General features: G+C 43.0%; 1 protein-coding gene across 3 annotated transcripts; it reads right to left on the bottom strand.

The window, feature by feature from the left end:
• Window positions 1–54: 54 nt before the first annotated feature.
• Window positions 55–15,804, bottom strand: coro1cb (coronin, actin binding protein, 1Cb). Of its 3 annotated transcripts, none has more exons than XM_006788869.3 (11): window positions 13,491–15,804; window positions 6,794–6,993; window positions 4,642–4,764; window positions 4,268–4,397; window positions 3,871–4,052; window positions 3,661–3,780; window positions 3,237–3,341; window positions 2,982–3,127; window positions 1,736–1,793; window positions 1,358–1,600; window positions 55–1,031 (listed from the first exon to the last, which is right to left on the bottom strand). In XM_006788869.3, exons 1-11 carry the CDS (start codon window positions 15,802–15,804, stop codon window positions 912–914), a joined length of 3,741 nt encoding a protein of 1,246 aa, XP_006788932.2. In that variant the 3' UTR covers window positions 55–911. The 3 variants fall into 3 exon arrangements, with proteins under 3 accessions (XP_006788932.2, XP_087699820.1, XP_006788933.1); XM_087843694.1 differs by lacking the exon at window positions 13,491–15,804 and adding an exon at window positions 10,128–10,258; XM_006788870.3 differs by lacking the exon at window positions 13,491–15,804 and adding an exon at window positions 9,839–10,258.
• Window positions 15,805–17,124: the final 1,320 nt, after the last annotated feature.

The following is a 17,124-nucleotide window of genomic DNA, read 5'->3' on the forward strand; positions in this document are numbered from 1 at the left end:
GGGTTTGGATTGACGCACCAAAAAGATCAGAATAAACGGAGGCAGGTGGAGGGTTCCCATGTGTAAAATCTTTATTATGTGCACAGAACTGTTCGTCAGGGGGAGGGGTTTGAGTGAAACACGAGCTGGGTGAGTGGTCCCTTCCCAACACCAATATACACTGGAGAGGGCAACCTTTGACCCTTGACAGTGACGAGAGGCACCACTACATTTGCACAACATTTACACCAGAGAGATGCACCCCTCCCACCCCTCTCCCTCGATTAAAACCCCAGTTAAATTTAAAGCCCAGAAGATCAGGAATAAAATGTTTTTTTAAGAAGGGATTCTTTCACATTCATAAATCTGATGGATTATCATTGAGCAAACTGATGGGAGGAAGAAGCGTATACTGTTTAAAAAAAACCAATCCAGGTTGGCTATATCATTCTACCAGGCTGTGACTGGAATGTACAACAGGAGAAAAAAAACAAAATGTAAAAGCAGTGCATGAAATGGCACACAATCCATATTTGGCAACACAAAAATGAACAATGGAAATACTGATGCTACATACAGTTGTAGAGTACAAACGTTACATAAGAACCACGATTTGAAAAAAACAAAAACAAAAAAACAAAGAAAATAAAAGAAAATTAAGACTGTTCCTTCAACAAAAACGTCTTTGCTTCAGATGTGTACACGGGCTGCGAGAGTTTTTCCTTTTCCCGCCGTGCTGTCGGGGCGAAATGTGAGACAGAAGGCTTTGATGAGGAAAGATAAAAAGTTCATCTTGGAATGTGGGCTTGGAATCGTCACGGGGACGATGCCAAGCTCGATGAAGCCGAATCTGTTGAATTTGGCCGTGGCTGACCCCATCTGGTCGGTTCTCTCCCTAAAAATGACGAGCGGTCCTGGGAAGGGGCCGCGTCTTACATGGCGACCTTTGCGACCTGCTCTTCCAGTCTGGCGATTCGACGGTCCTGAAGGATGACGCGGTCCCTGAGTGACTTGAACTCTCGGAGCACCTCTTCCAGCTTGTCTTCCATTTTCTGGTCAAAAAACACAGAGCGAGTTAGCTCCATGAAGCCATTTAAAAACATCGTTTATCATTTTAAACATTTAAAGAACTTTTTGGAAACAGTGATTTTTATTTCTTGACTTCAGGCAATAGAGACCCTGCAGCAGTTAACATTTTCCTTTGCTGTTACACTCAATTGTGACTCCAACACCCGAGTATGTGCTGATCCATAATTTTAGTGAATTGTTCCAACCATAATAATTACTGGGAACGGAGAATTGAAAAGTCAGCTAAAAGAGGGAGCAGTAATGAGACGAAGTTACACAACAGATTCGGCTTTTCAGTCCCGACACTCACTACTGAGGATTGTGGAGAAGCGTGCTTCTGGACAGTCGGGACGGTTTCCGCTTTTGTGGCCGGCTTGCTCTCCAGAACATTCGTCTTGACCACTTTCAGGTCCCGGTTCTTTGTGGAGACGTAGCCATCTTTCAGTGAGATCAGGATGGGCCCACCGTTCTTGCCCGCAAACCACTCCTCTGCCTCCAGGGAGGGATCAGGGCCGGCCGTGTCTGGGTACAGGTCGTCCTGGAACAGATCCGACTGGGCAGGTGCAGATGATACAGGGAGAAAAAAACCCAAAAACAAATGTTGAGGTGTAAAAGAAGTTAGAGGACCTGGTCTTTAGAGCAGCAAAGGAAGCACAGCAGGCAGGTAAAGCTATATAAACAGACTTACCTTACGTGGGACTGTCATGATGATTGGTTCGCATTTTCTCTCGTGTAATTTGTAAAACCTACAGAGAAAGTTAAGATTAGACAAGAATACGAGCTGTCAGAGGAGCAAAAATATCAAAAGAATTCCTACTTCTAGTTTCTAAAGCAGGGCCAGCGACTAAAATTGGCCTGACAAAGACTCCAATCCAGACAACTGGACAGCTTTAGAAAATATAAAAGGGGACATAAGCTTGGGACTTTTAACTGCATTTTTATACATTTTACAGCTTTTCCAACTGATAAAAGCCTTCCACATTGACATTCATTCATATTACATCAAAGCAATAGACATTTAAACATTTGAATAAAAAGATGTCGCTATTATAGAAGTTTTTTTCCCCCTTATGGCTTTACAGTAAAAACAAAACAAAAACTTTCCATTATGTTAAATGAGTTTTACATGAAGTCTAAAGTGTGAATATTTTGATACTGAACATCTGTGGATTGTTGGTCACATAAAATTAAATATTATCTGAAACACAGATTTTGCTGCTTTGGGCTTAGAGTGAAGTTTGGATTAAGCTAAAAATAGAGTTATGAACTTAACGCACTTGTTTTGCTGGCATAAATAACCACCACATACACACACACATTTTCTATGGTATACCACAACTACATTATTTATAAAAAATATTCTGTGATTCCCTCAACTGTGAGTCACATCTCCTTGGGGACTTTCCACTTTGAGAATTACTGGTAATTTGGGGAGGCTGTGGCTCTGGAGGTAGAGCAGGTCGCCTACCAATCAGAAGGTCGGCGATTCGATCACATGTCTACATGTCGAGGAACCCCAAGCTGCCTCTGATACACGCACTGGAGTGCAAGTGCGTAAATGTTGGGTGAAACGGCATTAGCCTTAGAAAAAAAAAAAAGCCCTTCTATGCATATGGGTGAATATGTAGAAAGAAGGTCCTTTGAGTGCTCAGTCGACTCAGACTTGCTCGTCTCAATAAACACGTCCATCAAAGACTCATCAGGCGAGCTGTAGTAAATTTTTGACAGAAAATAAAACTAATGATATTTCCTTTATATTTTTATTTTATTTTAGTTCATTTTTCCAATTTCAAAAAAAGAATTTAATTTAGCTTACTTTTTTACCATGTCTCATATTCCTTTTAATGAACTAAAATGGGTTTTCACATTGAATCGTAGTTTTTAGTTTATTTTTAGTTAACCTTGGACATCGAGTAGAAAAATTATTACTGTACCTTGCTATTTCACATTTGTTGACATCCAGACCTCTTTTCGGCATGTACCCCATGCCCCTCTGGGGCTCCTTGGTGGAAAAGGTGTTGAGGTAGTGAACGAATGGTGCCTCATCAGTTATCTCAAAGTACCGAATGCTGCTGTCACCCTGAGGACACATTCACAGCTTAAAGTTAAGTTTGTGAAAAGAGTGATGAAGGGTAATTCAAATAAAAAAAGAAAAAAGAAAAGCATTTGTAAATAAGAGGTTGATGTACCTTTCCACACAGGTAAACTATGTTGGTGTCAGGGTCATAGAAGGGCAGCAGGACTCCATTACTGGTGTCCATCTCTTGAACACATATTGGTTCATCCATGCTATCCTGGAAACACAAAATTCCTCCCATGTAGTGACAGCATAGTGTCGGATAACCTTTACAGATCTAATAGATCTGCCCCTTTGATTTGACTGCCCCCAGCTGGAGATGAGGTGTCATAGCCTCAGAGTACAGATAAATGCTCCTCCTGTACCAATCAGGACAGGAGAAACTGACGATGCCTCTGATATTTTGACTTGTATTATTGGACAGAAAGCAAAATTCCCTAACCTTAACATTACTTTAAAAGACAGGAGTGTCATGAGGATAACAGTGTAATGTGATGTATCAGTGTGTTCAGTATTAAATGACTTCAGTGACATACAGTTTTCCAGAGGGCTAGCTGGCGCTCGCTCATGCGGCTGAATCCAGTGGTGAAAATGTTTCCATCTGCTAAAAAGATTGCTCTCATTGGCCGAGCTCCCTCGTGAGCTTTGTCCTTCTCCTTAAAACAGAAACACACTGGTCAGGTTTGGCGATCAATGCTTTGAAGTGAAGCGCTACGGCCCCCGAATCCCCCAGGGCTTTCACTTACCGCCACGATCTTTTTTTTACGAGGGTCAATGACGCGGACCTTCTTGTCCTTGCAGGCGGTGCAGAGCAGGCTGCCGTTGCGGCTCCAGCTGACACTAAAGATAACATCAGGGTGCATGTCCTCCAGGTTTATCATAGCCTCTCCTGTGCCCACATTCCAGATGATGATCTGATTGTCACACCCTAAAATGGACACGCACAGTGTGAGTGCACACGCCTCTTTGTCCGAGTTTATTTTCAGCACTTTACACCACATGGAGCAATGCAACGACGGTAGGGGGTCGAGATAATCGGTCAGATCTGGAGTTCAGCTGTGTGCAGAGGATGAGTTACCCATGCAGGCAGCATTACTGCACTTGGAGGGAATGGATTGTTCCAAAGCTTCAGGTAAAGGTTACCTGCGCTGAGAAGAACATTGCGTGCGGTGGGGTGCCAAGACACAATGCCAACCCTTTTAGAATGGCCCTCTAACACAACCACAGGCTCTGAAAGGGGAGATTCCAGTCCATTCTCAGGTATCTGCCAGACCTACACCGGACAAAGAAAGTTAGAGAAAATCTGCGGAATAAAGATCTTTTTAAATAAATATTACACAGAAAGTAGTGCAAGCTTTACAGCGGTACATTAACTCCATTCTAGTTTATAAAAACATCCTATTTTCTCTTATATTATACAGCACATAGTTCACAATACATAAACTGTAAACTCCTCTGTTAAATACTAAAGCATAAAACATAAAAACCCCAAGAAAAATCAAATGTCCTGTTCTTACCATGACTGTGCAGTCCTCCGAGCTGCTAGCAATGACATGGTCATTATGAGGACACCACTCGATGTCCAACACTGGGCCTGTGTGACCACATACTGTCGGGTAGGCCTTGTCTATACGGCCAGTCTACAACACACAGCACAAGCTTATTAGAAAGAGGTCAAAGTGTAAGCTAAGGCAGCGCAGTCAAGTCTAGCTAGCTGATAGGAGTTAAAAATAGGCAAAAATTGCCAACAGAAGCGATTCAGTCCTGTTGAATTTTAGTAGAAGACACATGTTTATTCACAAAAGTCTGTTTAATCACATTTAGTCCTTTACAACCCGTAAAAAGAGCACCTAACATTTCACGATGTTTTCCAATGACTGAATTCATTTGTGGCCGAAGTGGAGGTGGTGAACTTTGATATTCAGCTACAAAACAACTTGCTGCAGATGAAGATCAGTTTAATGCTTTTTGGGTATTTACTTAAAATCTGATATCCAAGTATCATTTCTGTCTTTTCCACATGACTCAAAGTAAAAGCACTTTACTCCAGATGTAGGACACTGAGCAGCGACTATAACCTAATCATCCAAGCAGCCTAAAATAATGTCAGAGCAGCTGTCCTCTGTGTGGATTATGTGTTGACTGATACAGCTGTAACATGACACAGACTGAATGCCTTTAGAATCGTGCGAATTTAAACATTGATTATCTATGGTTTTTACTACAGATATGACGCCTCAGGCTAACAGCAGGGGCGCACTGAAGATGGTTCATGGTTAATTCACCACAGTTTCTGAATGACAGAGTGTGCTGCAACACCCCACCCCCCCCACCCCGTGCCTCTGGGTAAGCTTTACACTCTCAGTGTCCAATTTTTGAACCAGGAACAATTTTCTAAAAGATTTTTTTTCCGACCTGAAATTTAAAGCCACAATTTTTGCCTTTGATATTAAGACCAAAAACATTTGCAATGTCATTATGAAACACCTCAATCACATCATATCCATAAGTCAAATGGGCTTCAGCCGAGTTCCCAGGTGGGCTGGTCTGAGTATTTAAGAAACTGCTGGTCTACTAGGATTTTCCCTGTACAACTATCTCTTGGGTTTGCAGACAATGGGAAACTATCCAGTGAGCAGAATTTCTTTGGGTGAAAATAGTTTGGTGATGTCAGCAGTTTAAAAATAAATTAAAAAAAATCTGTTAATATATAACAGATCAAACCTTGAAGCAGATGTGCTACACCAGCAGAAGACCAAACCAGGTGTCACTCCTGTCAGCTCAAAACTAAACTAAAACAAAATGAACCCAATTTACACAGCTTCCACAAAGTTGGACAACAGAGTGGAAAAACATTTCTTGCTCTGATGAGTCTCTAAACAACATGGTGGGGGCGTAAAGGTAAAGGAAACGTTTTCTTGGGAGACTTTGGGCCCCTTAGTACCAACTGACCATCATTGAAACTCCACAGCCTGCCTGAGTGTGCCCATCTTCTTTTGGCTCTTCCCAGCAGGATAACACACCATGTCACATATCTCAAATGGTCTCCACAGTCACCAGATCTCAGCCCACCCTGCTTAAGGTGTCCAAGATTCTCGTACTAGTAGCTAATAAAGTGGCCGGTGAGCATATCTAGTTATAGAACTTAATATTTCTTTGATGTTGCGCCCTGACAGGTGCTGCTTATATGCAAACATTCTCTCACTCTCAATAGATCAACTAATTGGTGGCCACACTGAGATGCGCCCCCCCCCCCCGCCCCCCCAAAAAATCTTGTTTTTCTTGCAGTTATTAGTGGTGACTCTGAAATGTAACAATTACATGCATTCTTATTCATGAGGTGCGTAAAGTATAACAGCTTTTACACTGTTGTTCAGTAGCTGTTTCTATCTATTCAGTGTTGCCGTGGTGTTAGCTTGTTTGGCCAGTTCTGAATATGAATTACCACTTGGATACTGTGAGCTGCATTTAAAGTGAAAAAACGCTGCACTATCATATCACATGAACATCATTTGAGGCACATTTTGTAACAAAATGATTTCCCACCACAGCGGAAGAAAGAACATCACAGATCACATCACACGACTGCACACTTCTATTCTCTCTTATATCATTTAAATGCATCTGCCCTCACAACTCTTTGACACCGATGGAAGCAAGGCATCTCACCTTTTGGAGAGGGAGTACAAGAAAAGCACCTCCCCCGCTGGCCTCTATGATGATGGCGACAAACTTGGGGTTGACGGCACAGAAGGAGCTATCCCACGTGACCCTGGACACGCGGATGTCATCGTAGCACTGGTCGTTCCTCACGGCCTGGCCGAACACGTGACGGAACTTGCTCTGTCGCACAACTCGCCGCATCATATCTGCAGAGAGGATATCAGGGTTTTGTGCATTTTTCAGGCAAATGTTCAAATTAAATGATGACAGTTTGCTACACAAGTGAAAACCAAGTGGCCTCTTGGTCTGCACAAATCTGACAAAGAGCATCCCGGAGAAACAAATACCTTGGGGTAACTTTGGTTTAGTGCCAGCACAGACTCTCATCTCACATTATGCTCATTAACAGTGACTAAATTTGGTCCTGTGCATGCAGAGGAAACAAGTCGGCTCTACCTACTGGCAAATGCTATGAAGTTAAACCATAAAAGAAGACACATCTTGCATGCCGAGTGTGACACGTACACATTAGATGGGTATATTAAAAACAACACAAGGCGGTTCATTTCAAGTCCTAAACATGTACATACAAAATGTATTTTGGGTCTATTGATTCAGATGCAGCAACGAAAGTTCAGCCCCGTCATCGCGGATGTTATATTTTTAAAGTGCTGCATCAGTTCCTGTGAGCACACCACAGATGGCCTGTTGTTGCTCCAAGATTCTGGATATGATCTGAGTTGTTGATGCACGCTGGACCTCTATGTGTGTGTAAGCACATTACCCCTGTTTCTTATTGAATTCAGCCCAAGTCATCAGGTAGTAAGTGCAGACATCTCATGAAGTTAACCCTGGCTTGTCTTAGGCACACTCTATTGCAATTCCTAAACTCTCGGTATTCAGGACTTTTATTCCGTTTTAGTGACAGGCTTTATTGTATAATTATGTGGGAAACATCCTGTCTCAGGACAGTAATTAAGGTGCCAGTCTGAACCGACTGAGCGTTACACAAGCTGCAGGCTTTCTTTTTTCCCTCTTGACATCCACAGGTCTGTCAACACACCAAACCCACCTGCTTTCACACGTCGAGCCACAGATTCTGAAAATGGAAAGCTGAATCACGCATTATTTTTGACTACCATCATTTTTTGGCAGTTTAGTTAAAAAAAAACAGCTTTGCAAATAAGAGTTTTCCAGATTTTAAAGACATTTAAAGCAGGATGAGCTGCTCCAGTCTCACCAATCTCAATGTGTCAAGATAAGATTGACGCTGCCAAGCCCATTTTACACCCACACTGAATAGATGTCTTTGATTATTCAGGCTGGTTAGACTTCAGGACTGTGCGCATGTGTACAGATCAGGATTGACTGACACTCTTCTGTAGTTTTGCTGTGTCACGTATAATAATGTGGCCGCTTTTTAATTCATATTTAGTGTGTAAATAACTACCTCACCAGCCACAGTTTATACTGCCCATATGGAGAGCACTGATAATGCCTTAAAAGCACTTCTATCTGCAAATATTATCACACCTTTGTGCAATAAAAGGAAGTGGTGAATTGCTCTTCATAGAAATACAATGCTTGCTCTGGAAATTCCCATGGCAATTCCCAAAGCTGCAAACACTGACCACATTGCTGCAGGGCTGCATAATGCTTGAACAGCAAAGCTCTGCTGTTTACAGCCCATCGGAACAGCATGTTCCCTCAGTCAATATTAGATCTCCATTCAGCAGCAGTCACCTTCACTCCACATATTCACCTGACAAGATGAGATGCCTCACAACCCCGCAGGCTTTAGTTGATGCTACTTATTTAAAATGATGCTCTCTGCCCTCCACCACCCAACCCAACCTCAGCACACACATCACTGAGCATCATGATGGTGGCCTTACAGACAGCAGAGCACACAGTATTTAGCCTTGACGCTGCAGGTAAAGACTAGTGCTAACATTTTGTGGTCCGAGAGTCAGAAGGGGGACAGTTTGGTGTGTGATGCTAAAAAGACTCAGTCAGCAGCCCCCCAAGGTGTCTGGCCTCCCTGGCTGCTATACTCACAGTCTGGGCTACTGTGATTAAATGGGTGTGTGCGATACTGCCACTTTAAATCCAATTCAGCTTTTGTTTATAATAATGGCCACATACATGGGATATATATTTTAAAATTAAAGGCTGAGTATTTCATGTACGTCGTATTCATTGGAGGCTCTGTGCTAGCGTTAAACAAAGGTTGCTGGCTAACGTTAGCCGACACAACCACAAAGCTCCGCATGTCCCCTCCGCCCCCCGCTCTCTTCTTTAAATCAGTTATATTAATAATCTTATTTAGCAGTCAATGTTCACTTGTGATTTTAGATGACCTCTTCAGACTCTTAAAAGTAGATAGTTACCGTTATTTAAAAGCTTTACGTGCTTTTAGCAAAACCGGCTAATATAACGTTAAAGAAGAAGAAAAAGAGGATGGGGGGTGGACATGTGTGTTTTGGTCAGTATAGGGTTTTGGGGGAGCATTCCCCAGAGATATCCAAGAGACACAGCACTAAGCGAAGTTTAATCTAAGCTTTAACCAAATACGGTGTAACAGACTAAAATTTATACGGTTCAGGGGAAGGTGATAACCGCAGACACTGTTCCGCCGCACTGCCGGGGAGGGGGGGAGCTCGGCAGCTGTGCCGGTGGGCCGGGGCTGGGTCACCAGCAGCGGCGGGCACGCAAGCGTTTCACCGCCAGCGAGTAGGAGGCGACGGGCGGGGAGTGTTTTTCCTCACACATGCGGGGTTTGTGTGTGGTTCACTCAGCGTTTCCCGGGGACGAACTACCGCTGCTCTAGCTGGGTAGCGCGTTTTGCATCCTAACGGCTAGCTGCTAACTGTTAGCTGCGGTGGAGCTCTGCCAGCTGACGCAAGTGCAGATATTTCCACCCAAAGGTTTTTTTCCCCCCTTTCTTTTTTTTGGCTGCTCCCATTCTCAAAACCATCCAACGAGCTACACAGATGCTGCACAAACCACTGATATATAACACGCAAAATGCACAATGTCACTCTTTCTTACCTCCTAAATCTATGCAAGATTTTTCGTACGCACGGGGAAGGGGAGGGGGGGCAAATCAATCACAACACATGAATGTGGTAGTTTAGGCGGGCCCTTATCCTGCAGGACGTTGCTAGTATCCCTTGACTTCACCACCAAAAAAAAAGAAAAAAAAAAGAAGCCCAGCCGCAATGCTCTTATTCCCCTTTCTTCACTGCAGATGGGTAGCTAGAGGCAGTTTAAAAAAAAAAATCTAGTGCTATTTCAGGATGCCAGATGGCAAACAGAGCATCTCCAGCTCGGTCCTCACCTGCGGAAGTCTAGTATTCGTCTATTCACATCTCGTTATTGAATTCAATAGAATACGCTGACGACTGGCTACGGCACATGCGCAAATGAAAAGTCGGATTTTTTTCTTTGCTTCTGAATAAATGGGATGGGGTTTGCTGGAAAACTGGGTGTCTTCACTGTATCCTCGTGTTTCTGTTTAAGGAGACATTCTGAAAATATTCGTTTAGCGCAAAAGAAATGTGGAAAAGCAGGAGCATCTTTTGTGTGAGGGTCCCTCCCCCTCCGTCCCATTCCTCCCACCTACCAGCCTGTCCTGTCCAAAAACATGAAAAAGAAAGCACGAGCGCTCATTAGTACTGTTCTGTACTTTTGGCATTGATCCACTATCAAGTAAATACAGGGCCAGTAATACCGATACCAATACTTTAAACCTATACGGACACCTTATGTTTAATAATCATTAAATCACTGTGATTTTTTACTTTCCACAATGCCTTTCAATTTTTTATGTAGTTTGAAAGGGGATTTTTGATTTTTTTTTTGGCGACCAGGAATGTAAATATGCCTTTCTAGCACTTTCGGACAACCTTCGTTGTTTCTGTTATGCTATAGGTACTATAGGCCATAAATAAAATAGACGTGACAGTCGGCACAAAAGGTTCGGACATTTTTCACAGTGGATGTTTAAGGTGTATTGGTTTCATCCTATCGCGTTAGTATCCATCCCATACCAGTGTTGGTATGGATACTATCGATATTTGGATTGATCCGCCGACCTCTCGCACCCAGTCTAACAAGGGGAATCAGCCATTAAATGCTGCCTTTGTTGAATTCAGTGACTATATTTTCACTGAACATATTTAAAGCAACTAAGTACAGATGAGGACAAAAGTATCATCCCCTCCCCCATGAGATTGAAAGTTTTTGTCAAAATTTTCTAAACAAAAACGGACCTTTTTATTGAGCCACAGCACAAACCACTGGTATGCAATGATGTGCTTTAATGTTATAGGTTGTAAAATCAAGTTAAAACTGAGGGTTATCTTCCAGTTTACACACAGTATAAAAACATCGGCAAGGGTTTGACCTGTCACTTGAGAAAACATTGTGCCAAAAACAAAAGAAATCAGTTTGGGCTTGAGAAAAAAAAATAGATTCTCTCAAAGCAGGAGATGGATATACAAAATTATCTCAGTGTTGCCAAGCTGGAATGGGAGCTAAGGTGGGAAGCACAAGATGTCAAAGACTCCGGAAAGAAAATTAGAAAAAGACACGAATAAAGACCCCAGAACAACTGCCAGGACATCAGTGAATGCAAGTTAGCAAGGTTGAAAATTGTAGTCTCAAAGAAGACAATCACTAGAACCCTGTTCAGGTAGGGACCGTGAGGTTGCAGAGCAAGAAAAATTCCACTTCTGCAGAAGAGACTCCTTCAAACCAGAGTTAAGTATGCCAAGGACAACCTGGAGAAAGATTATGAATAATGTAAATGTGTTCTTTGGTGAGATGAGACCAAATTTTGGCCACAGAGAAGGGAGAAGCATACAACCCAAAGAACACCGTCCCTATAGTGGATCAGTGTGTCTGGAACTGGACAGCTCATTAAGGTGGGAGCACTCATGAAGAAAAAGTATGTGTGAAGATTGTGAAAGAAAAACTCAAGCAGTCAGCAGCAAAACTGGATCTGAGTTGTCGCTTTGTCTTCCAACACGGCAACGACCCAAAACATACGCCGCTTCACGTGAAAAACTACCTCCACATTACTGATGCATTGCACAAATGAGAAAAATCTGTGGCATGAACTAAAGAGCGAGGTTCATGCCACAAGACGATCAAATCTGGATGAGCTTGAGTGATTTGCCAAAGAAGAATGGGCTGGATTTGCTGAGGAGATGTGTGTTTGACTTGTCCTCATCTGTAGATGTTTGTGATAGAAACAGTTTCCCTTATTGCTAGTTGATGCCTAAAATAAAGGGTTCAGTTATTTTTATGCAGTCTAGTAATTACATGTCTGATTCAAATTTTTTTAAGTTGTTATTGACCTTTGGGATAGATAAGAAAGTAACAGGCCTATTTCAGGCCTTTCATTCCCATCATCATGTCTTCATAAAGGTCAACACTGACTTCTCATTAATTTCTAATGATGCATTTCCAATTTCTTTTCTCGCTTGTTACATAAGGACAAGGGCTTTGGAGCCTATCCCAGTATGTGTCAACAGAAGGTGGGGAAAATCATGGACAGTTTCCAAGACTGCCACTGGGATTATAAGGTGGTCTATTATTTTAATATTCACATTAACACCTCAGGGTTAACTAGAGTATGCGGTTTGTGACTGCTGTTCATTACCTAGACCTTACCAGTGTGTGAATGTGTGTGTGAATGGGTGAATGACTGAATGTAGTGTGAAGCGCTTTGGGGTCCTTAGGGACTAGAAAAGCGCTATACAAATGCAGGCCATTTATTGTAGACTTCTGTTTCACTCAGCATGAGTAAAAGGCTTGCTGTAAATACAAACATATTGGCAAAAGCAGAACAGCACTGCTTTGTTAGCCCACAGTTAACTGGCTTTGCTATTCACGACAGTGTCATTAACACTGATATGGAGCTGTTTTTGGTTATTGCTTTTACCTCTTCAAAGAAATATCTAGCTCCACTACTCATCAGCCTCCTGCTAACTCAATCTGTCAACTGTTTACTCCTGTCCACAAGAGTGATGACTTTAAAGGTCAGACTTAAAACCAAAACAAACTACTTAAAGAGGCCAAAAGGACACTTCTTAGAGCTGCAGGAAACTGCAGCGAATTCTTCTCTGGGTTATCAAATGAAAATATATTATGGAAACACTTTCCCTCCAAATAACTGGCACTCAAGCACATCAGTCTTAATCAGCCCATCGTTATGTAGACCAGCGGTCCCCAACCCCCGGGCCTCGCACCGGTACCGGTCCGTGAGTCGTTTGGCACCAGGCCGCGAGAGTTGAGGCTCAGGTGTGAAATGTATGGTTTTCAGGGTTTTTATTGGTTTTCAGCGTTATTTTGTTATCATTTTGATCGTTAACTCGGTTTTCCTGGGTCTTTTCAAGTGTGTTATGAATAAATCTTCTTTTTTTCGGTACCGGTACTAGTTTTATTTTGTTGTATTTATCCGCGACACCTTAAAGGCTGGTCCGTGAAAATATTGTCGGGCATAAACCGGTCCGTGGCGCAAAAAAGGTTGGGGACCGCTGATGTAGACAACCATGACCTTACTTTGAACATAAATGTTTGAATTGATCAAACGACACTTCTAGTAGATTTCATATACCACGAGATAACTATTTTAAGTGAAAGTCAACATTATTGCTTGCATAAATGGTTTGATAGAATATATGTAAGAACTTACCTTTCTTTGGAGACTGTTGCACTTCTGCTGGCCTTTCTTTGGATTTCTTTGGGACATCAAAGGCGTTCTTCATTTGGGATACTTTGATGCTCGGACTCTGCTCTGACACACGAACTGGAGCTTTGGACCCTTCAGGTCCCCGTCCGGCCTGATGTCTCTGCATTTGGTTTGCTTCTTTGATAATTTTTGCCACAGGCTTGTAGGAACCAGTCTCACTGCCATCCTCTGCATCTCTCTCAGTGCTGCGATCACCTATATCTTTATGGTAAGCATAGTTAACGTGGTTATGGTCGCTGACTTGTGTGTGGACTCTTTCAGTTTGGACCTCTGGGTCTATTTCTTTTTTCCCTGAAGACGCAGGGTTTGGTCTTTCACCTTCATTCTCAGCTGTGACCACCGGTTTGGGAAGCGTCTCAAATGGATTCGAGGGCTTTTGTGCGTAGGGTGGAGGTGACCATTTACTTCTGGTCCGTCTCTCTGGGAATACTCTTTTCTGCCACATGTCCAAGTTTTGTGTCTCTTCCTCTGGAGACAGATTTGCCATTCGCACACAGTACTCAAAGTCAATCATATCTCCATACCGGTCATCCATGTGCCTCAGTGAAAGATGGTCCCAAGGGCTAAGGTCAGCAGAGAGTCGACGAATGTTAGCTGGCACAGTGTAAGTGCCCTTTTCATCCCACAGTAAGCACATGTCCTGATTAGCTAGAGTGCTGCATGGAAGGTCTCTGTTAAAATGAAAAGTGTGCCTCCTCTTGACCCTCTCCTCTGAACGCAGGTGTTCCTTTCCTCGTCTTTGCACATCTGTAGACATTAACTGTGCAGTTTTCAGCTTTATAAATGGATTTTTAGGCTTTTTGGGAACCGGTGGCGGTGGACCTTTGATTTTGGGCTTTTCTTTTGTCACCGATTCACCTTTGTTAGACGTGGCGTCTGGTGCCATTGTTGAACTGACCGCATTTGTGTCAAGCTGCTTCACCATTGTGTCTCTATTGGGCATCACATGAGTTAAAGGTGGAGGGGTGATGACAGCAGAGAAGCAAACAAGCTCGCTCTCCTTCTTTAGGCTTGCGACCTGTATCTTTCCATCACAGCCTCCATTCTCTGGCAGAGGGGGACTAGGGATCAAATCACATTCTTCCACTGTAAATGGGGGATTGTCTTGCAGTAGCGGTGTTATAGAGTTGGCTGCTTTGCCAACAGCTTGGCTGTCATCTTTCTTGGTGCATGCTGAAAGACTGCCCGTGACCCCTGCTTTAGCCCTCTTATACACAGCCCCAGCAAACCTGTTCTGGTACGACTGATCCACTTGTTGTCTTTGTGGAAGAAACCCCAAACTGTGGCTTTCCTTATCCTGACTTTTGGATTTGTTTAGCGTTGACAGGTGCTCCTGCTGGATGTCAGTAGAAACTTTCTCCTTGGTGTGGTCTCTCAAGTTTTGCTCCCCCTCTGCTATTCCGCTACCAGTTGTCTCACTCTGGGCTCCAGCTCCAACACAACCATCTCCTTTTAGCTGACACCTGCTGCCTGTCACTTCAGCCAAACGTTGACCCATTTCCCTCTTAAAACAGACCGTGGGTGAAGTCCTAGCATGTGTGTCAGCTCCCATTAAAAGTGTGTCAGAGCTTCCTCTGCTTTTCTTTTCATTACCCTTTTCCTGAGGGGAATTCTTGGAAGGATGTACAAAGTTATCGACATTGCAGATATCAGGTGTGTCTTCCTTACTTCCTCTTTTATTTAGTGATTCAGGCTTTTCTGTGTTTGTCCTGTGCCTCAAAACAATATCGTTTTCCCCTCCCGGTGATGTCCACGTCTCATCCTTCTCAAGAACCACAAAGTCTTCCTCAGTAGTGGGATTGCATGAGGCTGATTTCTCCATGGCTGTAGTCCCAGCACAGGGCACAGCCTTATTCTCAGAGCCTTGCTTTTTGCCAAACGTTTGTCTTGTCTCCTTAGCCCTCGGGACAGTTTTTGACTTCTCTGTATTTCTACTTACTCCACCCACCCACTCTGTCCTAGTGTTCAGAGGGTGCTCCTTCTGACCTAGAGACCTGATTGGCTGCCCACTTTGAGGGTCTGTCCATGGAGATGTGACTGTGTGCTCCCATGCTTTCCCAGTGGCTAGGCTGCTGCCACTGATCCCACTAATCCCACCAATACCCCACGGGGTGACAAAACTGCCATCATCCTGGTGTTTGCCCTCGTCTTGTTCTGCTACCTCTGTCTGCTGTGTATCTCCGGTTTGCTCTGAACAGTCAGAGTTATCAAGTGAGTCTTCGTCTTTTTCCGACAGCCTCTCCAGCTTCTGGCCCATGGCTGTTGCTCTGTCTTAGCATTAGGAAAAGAGTGTTAGGGACACTTCAAGATTCAGCATGGCATAATGAAGTCACGCGGATGGCTTGCCTGCCCATCCCAGTGAGATGAAATCACACAACAGACGCTACCATTATCAACTGTCTTGAGTCTTTCTCTATTTTTGCATAATCTTCTGCACTGTTCACACCTGCCCTCCTGAGGCCTCTCTCTCTATCTCTTCCTATTCTGTCAAAGAGGAATGCTGTAGCGGCTATAATTAAAGTGGGTCTGGCTGCTGCCAATGAGTCAGGAGGCCAAAAAGGAAACACGACGAGTTATATAGGAGGTCAGCTGCCAGGTGCCAAGGTCAGACAAGGCAGTCTGAACAAATCTAATATCACTGAACAAACACATAAAACCTAAATCACTACATTAATAAGCATTCAGTAGCATCTAATCCATGTTTTGTATAATTTGTGAATGCAAGAAAAGACATTTTAGTCAAGCTTGTGCCTTTGTGAGGCGTCATGCGCTGACAATTACTGCTTCTGAGACAAGGCGTGTTTGTGCTGTGCGTGCCTGCCTTCAGACTGTCTGCAAATGTTTGTGATTGTTTTGGTGACGGGGTTTAGAGAAAGGTCAGCTGGAATTGTTTGTCCAGGGTCTGATGAGAACAGAGTTTAACCACAGACATGATGATGGATGGTGTAAGGTCGATTATTACAAAGGGGAAAACAGCTTAACGGGCTTCAGTGTTATGTGGAATTGGTATTCTTAGCTTTCAAGCAAACCAAGTGCAAAGCAAGGAGAGTGTATTGTTGCATGAGGTAGTTTTGTACACACAGACTTCATTTCAAACACCAAATCATGAGCTGCCGCATGAGAAGTTTTCTCACTGAGTAATCGCCATAGTAATACGGATTTTGCTGGCTGAAAAGGGAGTGAGGAAACTGACCAAACCTCTTCAGGATTTGGAAAGAATGTACTTCTGCTTAAGCCATTTCACGCCTGAGGAGCACCAAGTGGCTCATCATTTCTTTTAAGCTTGTCTACTTACCTAATAAGATAAAAACATAACTGTTATCTTTGAACCTTGACACCTGTTTTAGCTCCATTCACATAAGATAAAGATTGTGGCGAATCTTTAACAATTTAAAAAAAATTCTGTTTGTTTGAATGTAAAAATATATTATTCTATTAAATAAAGTGATGCTAAAGTGATAGCCAATGGGAAGATGGTTCATACAAAAATATGTTTAAATACGTATCTAAAACTAAATAAATAATGCTCTTAATAATACTGTGAGTGTCTGATGGGAAGGTAGGATGTAATTCATCA

Source organism: Neolamprologus brichardi, chromosome 7, assembly GCF_056152115.1.
Source record: "Neolamprologus brichardi isolate AB-2024 chromosome 7, ASM5615211v1, whole genome shotgun sequence".
NCBI lineage: Eukaryota > Metazoa > Chordata > Actinopteri > Cichliformes > Cichlidae > Neolamprologus > Neolamprologus brichardi.